The sequence below is a fragment of the Taudactylus pleione genome, unplaced genomic scaffold (assembly GCF_031769625.1).
Source record: "Taudactylus pleione unplaced genomic scaffold, aTauple2 ptg001928l, whole genome shotgun sequence".
Lineage (NCBI taxonomy): Eukaryota > Metazoa > Chordata > Amphibia > Anura > Myobatrachidae > Taudactylus > Taudactylus pleione.
The window spans coordinates 450,724-457,500 of NW_028286325.1; the positions used below are offsets into that span (position 1 = coordinate 450,724).

Here is a 6,777-nt window from a genome sequence, read left to right on the forward strand (position 1 = left end):
TACAGTGTACAGGGGGCCTGATTTGGCAAGGATCAGCATATTGCGCATGCAGTGCGTGTGCACAAACACTCCACTACGATCGGGACTGCAATGGCAGTCACTACGCAGACCCATCACAGAGTGATTGACAGGAAGTCAATGACAGTGCTAGAATACAGGCTCACAGGTCAGACAGACAGACACACTGACAGTCCTGGAATACAGCCTCACAGGACAGACACACTGACAGTGCTGGAATACAGGCTCACAGGACAGACACACTGACAGTGCTGGGAGACAGGCTCACAGGACAGACACACTGACAATGCTGGAAGACAGGCTCACAGGACAGACACACTGACAGTGCTGGGAGACAGGCTCACAGGACAGACACACTGACAGTGCTGGAATACAGCCTCACAGGACAGACACACTGACAGTGCTGGAATACAGGCTCACAGGACAGACACACTGACAGTGCTGGGAGACAGGCTCACAGGACAGACACACTGACAATGCTGGGAGACAGGCTCACAGGACAGACACACTGACAATGCTGGAAGACAGGCTCACAGGACAGACACACTGACAGTGCTGGGAGACAGGCTCACAGGACAGACACACTGACAGTGCTGGGAGACAGGCTCACAGGACAGACACACTGACAGTCCTGGAATACAGCCTCACAGGACAGACACACTGACAGTGCTGGAATACAGGCTCACAGGACAGACATACTGACAGTGCTGGAATACAGGCTCACAGGACAGACACACTGACCGTGCTGGTAGGCAGGATTACAGGACAGACACACTGACAATGCTGGAAGAGCGGCTCACAAGACAGACACACTGACAGTGCTGGGAGACAGGCTCACAGGACAGACACACTGACAGTGCTGGGAGACTGGCTCACAGGACAGACACACTGACAGTCCTGGAATACAGGCTCACAGGACAGACACACTGACAGTCCTGGAATACAGGCTCACAGGACAGACACACTGACAGTCCTGGAATACAGGCTCACAGGACAGACAGACACACTGACAGTGCTGGGAGACAGGCTCACAGGACAGACACACTGACAGTGCTGGGAGACAGGCTCACAGGACAGACAGACACACTGACAGTGCTGGGAGAGGCTCACAGGACAGACACACTTACAGTGCTGGGAGACAGGCTCACAGGACAGACACACTGACAGTGCTGGGAGACAGGCTCACAGGACAGACACACTGACAGTGCTGGGAGACAGGCTCACAGGACAGACACACTGACAGTGCTGGGAGACAGGCTCACAGGACAGACGGACACACTGACAGTGCTGGGAGACAGGCTCACAGGACAGACACACTGACAGTGCTGGGAGACAGGCTCACAGGACACACACTGACAGTGCTGGGAGACAGGCTCACAGGACAGACAGACACACTGACAGTGCTGGGAGACAGGCTCACAGGACAGACGGACACACTGACAGTGCTGGAATACAGGCTCACAGGACAGACACACTGACAGTGCTGGTAGGCAGGATTACAGGACAGACACACTGACAGTGCTGGGAGACAGGCTCACAGGACAGACAGACACACTGACAGTGCTGGGAGACAGGCTCACAGGACAGACGGACACACTGACAGTGCTGGAATACAGGCTCACAGGACAGACACACTGACAGTGCTGGTAGGCAGGATTACAGGACAGACACACTGACAGTGCTGGGAGACAGGCTCACAGGACAGACAGACACACTGACAGTGCTGGTAGGCAGGATTACAGGACAGACACACTGACAGTGCTGGTAGGCAGGATTACAGGACAGACACACTGAAAATGCTGTTTTCAGCACATGGAAACCCTCCCAAAAGGTGCCCCTCTTTATGTAAGCTGTTTTTACAAGATGCGGTCAGCATACCGGCTCTGGAATCCCAACGGTCATCAGAATACAACCTGAGGGATATTGATGGTCACAATCCCAACAGTGAGGGGTTAGGCCGCGAGAGGGGAGGGGAGGGTTAGGGATAGGTTGCGGGGGGGTTAAGGTTAGGAGACTGCGGGAAGGGTGGGCTAGGCTACGGGAAGGGTGGGTAAGGGTTAGGATACGGGATGGGCGGGTCAGGGTAAGGGTTAGGCTATGGGAAGGGTGGGTAAGGGTTAGGGTTAGGCTACGGGAGGGGTGGGTAAGGGTGAGGATTAGGATACGGGAAAGGTGGGTAAGGGTGAGGGTTAGGCTACGGGAGGGGTGGGTAAGGGTGAGGATTAGGATACGGGAAATGTGGGTAAGGGTGAGGGTTAGGCTACGGGAGGGGTGGGTAAGGGTGAGGATTAGGATACGGGAAAGGTGGGTAAGGGTGAGGGTTAGGCTTCGGGAGGGGTGGGTAAGGGTGAGGATTAGGATACGGGAAAGGTGGGTAAGGGTGAGGGTTAGGCTACGGGAGGGGTGGGTAAGGGTGAGGATTAGGATACGGGAAAGGTGGGTAAGGGTGAGGGTTAGGCTTCGGGAGGGGTGGGTAAGGGTGAGGATTAGGATACGGGAAAGGTGGGTAAGGGTGAGGGTTAGGCTACGGGAGGGGTGGGTAAGGGTGAGGGTTAGGATACTTACCAACATACATCAGGATTTAAACAGTCAGGATTCTGGAGCGGGCATTGTCACCGCCGAGATCCTGTACACAAACCGCTTGACATTGTACAAATTCTGAGGCTGGATGTGATACATGTGAATGTCTGTAGCTACTTTCTGCCTGTAACATTATTTGTTCTGCATTTTATTTATACAGAGGAGCTGCAAAAGGAATTTCATTTTCTGAAAGGTTCCTTTAAGACCTACCAGGTAAATGTGACTATTGCTTTAGTTTCATACTTTTGGAAGAATAAGTAGACAACCCCATGTCCGTATGTCCCCATGTCCCCATGTCCGTATGTCCCGATGTCCTTATTGCTATAGATGAGCTGTGTCCGACCAGTTGTCAGTCAGTGTGTACGATGTCCCTATGTCCGGCCAGTTGTCAGTCAGTGTGTACGATGTCCCTATGTCCGGCCAGTTGTCAGTCAGTGTGGGAGATGTCCCTATGTCCGACCAGTTGTCAGTCAGTGTGTACGATGTCCCTATGTCCGGCCAGTTGTCAGTCAGTGTGTACGATGTCCCGATGTCCGGCCAGTTGTCAGTCAGTGTGTACGATGTCCCGATGTCCTTATTGCTATAGATGAGCTGTGTCCGGCCAGTTGTCAGTCAGTGTGTACGATGTCCCTATGTCCGGCCAGTTGTCAGTCAGTGTGTACGATGTCCCGATGTCCTTATTGCTATAGATGAGCTGTGTCCGGCCAGTTGTCAGTCAGTGTGTGAGATGTCCCTATGTCCGGCCAGTTGTCAGTCAGTGTGTACGATGTCCCGATGTCCTTATTGCTATAGATGAGCTGTGTCCGGCCAGTTGTCAGTCAGTGTGTACGATGTCCCTATGTCCGGCCAGTTGTCAGTCAGTGTGGGAGATGTCCCTATGTCCGGCCAGTTGTCAGTCAGTGTGGGAGATGTCCCTATGTCCGGCCAGTTTTCAGTCAGTGTGGGAGATGTCCCTATGTCCGGCCAGTTGTCAGTCAGTGTGGGAGATGTCCCTATGTCCGGCCAGTTGTCAGTCAGTGTGGGAGATGTCCCTATGTCCGGCCAGTTGTCAGTCAGTGTGTACGATGTCCCGATGTCCTTATTGCTATAGATGAGCTGTGTCCGGCCAGTTGTCAGTCAGTGTGTACGATGTCCCTATGTCCGGCCAGTTGTCAGTCAGTGTGTACGATGTCCCGATGTCCTTATTGCTATAGATGAGCTGTGTCCGGCCAGTTGTCAGTCAGTGTGTGAGATGTCCCTATGTCCGGCCAGTTGTCAGTCAGTGTGTACGATGTCCCGATGTCCTTATTGCTATAGATGAGCTGTGTCCGGCCAGTTGTCAGTCAGTGTGTACGATGTCCCTATGTTCGGCCAGTTGTCAGTCAGTGTGGGAGATGTCCCTATGTCCGGCCAGTTGTCAGTCAGTGTGGGAGATGTCCCTATGTCCGGCCAGTTTTCAGTCAGTGTGGGAGATGTCCCTATGTCCGGCCAGTTGTCAGTCAGTGTGTACGATGTCCCTATGTCCGGCCAGTTGTCAGTCAGTGTGGGAGATGTCCCTATGTCCGGCCAGTTGTCAGTCAGTGTGGGAGATGTCCCTATGTCCGGCCAGTTGTCAGTCAGTGTGTACGATGTCCTGGCTGGGTGTAGAGAAATGTAAGAAACATTCATTATCTGCAAATACATTTTACCAAGATCTCTATGATCTGAATAAGAATACAGTATACGCCTGTTATACGGGAGGGGTGCTGCGCTCAGATACTGGTATGTACCATCCAGGCACCACCCCGCGTTCCCATGATCTGGTGGCTTCTGTTCCGCCTCAACCTATAGATAATTCTGGGCCCACAGCGCAGCAGCGTTTCCTCAGTCAGTGACTATGGGGCCTATTTATCATTATTTGCAGTATATTCCCCGGAAACACCCGTTTTTGTGGGATACCCGCAAATAGTAACTATCCCCTTAATGTTTTTGACAGCAGCCGCAACACCTATAGGTTTCTATGGGGGATACAATGCGCCCCCCCAGTTACACTAGCTGTAGATGGCGGTAGTGCTGCTGTAGCCTATGGGGGGTTGGGTACTAGTTCCTAACGGTCAGGATGCCAACAGAATTTTATATAAAGTATACGAATGACTAACTCTTACTCTAACCCTCCCCCTAACCCTAATCCATCTGTCCCACAACCTAACCCTAACACCCCCCAGCCTTACCCTATGCCTCCCCCCCACCCCTGCAGCCTAACCCTATCTCTCCCCCTAACCCCCCCACCCCTCCAGCCTAACCCTCCCCCTAACCCCCCCACCCCTCCAGCATAACCCTAACCCTCCCCCTAACCCCCCCACCCCTCCAGCCTAACCCTATCCCTCCCCCTAACCCTAATCCATCTGTCCCACAACCTAACCCTAACACCACCCCAGCCTTACCCTATCCCTCCCCCCCACCCCTGCAGCCTAACCCTATCCCTCCCCCTAACCCCCCAAGCCCTCCAGCCTAACCCTAACCCTAATCCATCTTTCCCACAACCTAACCCGCCTCTCCCTAACCCCCCCACCCACCCTATGCCTAACCCTATCCCTCCCCCTTACCCCCCAGCCTAACCCTATCCCTCCCCCTAACCCCACCATCCCCTCCAACCTAACCCTATCCCTCCCCCTAACCCTAATCCATCTTTCCCACAACCTAACCCGCCTCTCCCTAACTCCCCCCCACCCCTGCAGCCTAACCCTATCTTTCCCCCTAAAACCCCAGCCTAACCATATCCCTCCCCCTAACCTAACCCTAACACCCCCCCAGCCTTACCCTATCCCCCCCCCCACCCCTGCAGCCTAAACCTATCCCTCCCCCTAACCCCCCACCCTTACCCTATCCCTCCCCCTAACCCCCCATCCCCTCCAGCCTAACCCTCCCCCTAACCCCCCACCCCCCAGCCTAACCCTATCCCTCCCCCTAACCCCCCACCCCCCCCAGCCTTACCCTATCCCTCCCCCTAACCCTAATCCATCTTTCCCACAACCTTACCCTAACACCCCTCCAGCCTAGCCCTATCCCTCCCCCTAACCCCCACATCCCCAAAAAGCCTAACCCTATCCCTCCCCCTTACCCCCCAGCCTAACCCTATCCCTCCCCCTAACCCCCCCATCCCCACCAGCCTAACCCTATCCCTTCCCCTTACCCCCCAGCCTAACCCTATCCCTCCCCCTAACCCCCCACCCCCCCAGCCTAACCCTGACCCTCCCCCTAACACCCCCCATCCCCACCAGCCTAACCCTATCCCTCCCCCTTACCCCCCAGCCTAACCCTATCCCTCCCCCTAACCCCCCCATCCCCACCAGCCTAACCCTATCCCTCCCCCTTACCCCCCAGCCTAACCCTATCCCTCCCCTAACCCTAATCCATCTTTCCCACAACCTAACTTGCCTCTCCCTAACTCCCCCACCCCCCCAGCCTAACCCTGACCCTCCCCCTAACACCCCCAACCACTCCAGCCTAACACTATCCCTCCCCCTAACCCCCCCATCCCCTCCAGCCTAACCCTAATCCATCTTTCCCACAACCTAACCCGCCTCTCCCTAACTCCCCCCCACCCCTGCAACCTAACCCTATCTTTCCCCCTAAAACCCCCAGCCTAACCATATCCCTCCCCCTAACCTAACCCTAACACCCCCCCAGCCTTACCCTATCCCTCCCCCCCACCCCTGCAGCCTAACCTTATCCCTCCCCCCCACCCCCCAGCCTAACCCTATCCCTCCCCCTAACCCCCCACCCCCCCACCCCCCAGCCTTACCCTATCCCTCCCCCTAACCCCACCATCCCCTCCAGCCTAACCCTATCCATCCCCCTAACCCTAATCCATCTTTCCCACAACCTAACACCCCTCCAGCCTAACTCTATCCCTCCCCTAATCCATCTTTCCCACAACCTAACCCGCCTCTCCCTAAAGCCTAACCCTATCCCTCCCCCTAACCCCCACATTCCCACAAAGCCTAACCCTATCCCTCCCCCTTACCCCCCAGCCTAACCCTATCCCTCCCCCTTACCCCCAGCCTAACCCTCTCCCTAACTCCCCCCCACTCCTGCAGCCTAACCCTATCTTTCCCCCTAAAACCCCAAGCCTAACCATATCCCTCCCCCTAATACCGTCCCCACCCCTCCAGCCTAACCCTATCCCTCCCCCTAAAACCCCCAGCCTAACCATATCCC

The 6,777-nt window shown here is 55.3% G+C and overlaps 1 protein-coding gene across 1 annotated transcript in view; it reads left to right on the forward strand.

Moving 5' to 3' along the window:
• The window catches only part of FLACC1 (flagellum associated containing coiled-coil domains 1), a 71,148-nt gene that overhangs the window by 32,215 nt on the left and 32,156 nt on the right, over positions 1-6,777 (forward strand). The window contains exon 10 of the mRNA XM_088465255.1: positions 2,759-2,811. Coding sequence (XP_088321381.1) covers positions 2,759-2,811 — 53 coding nt within the window. The remainder of the gene's footprint in view (positions 1-2,758; positions 2,812-6,777) is intronic.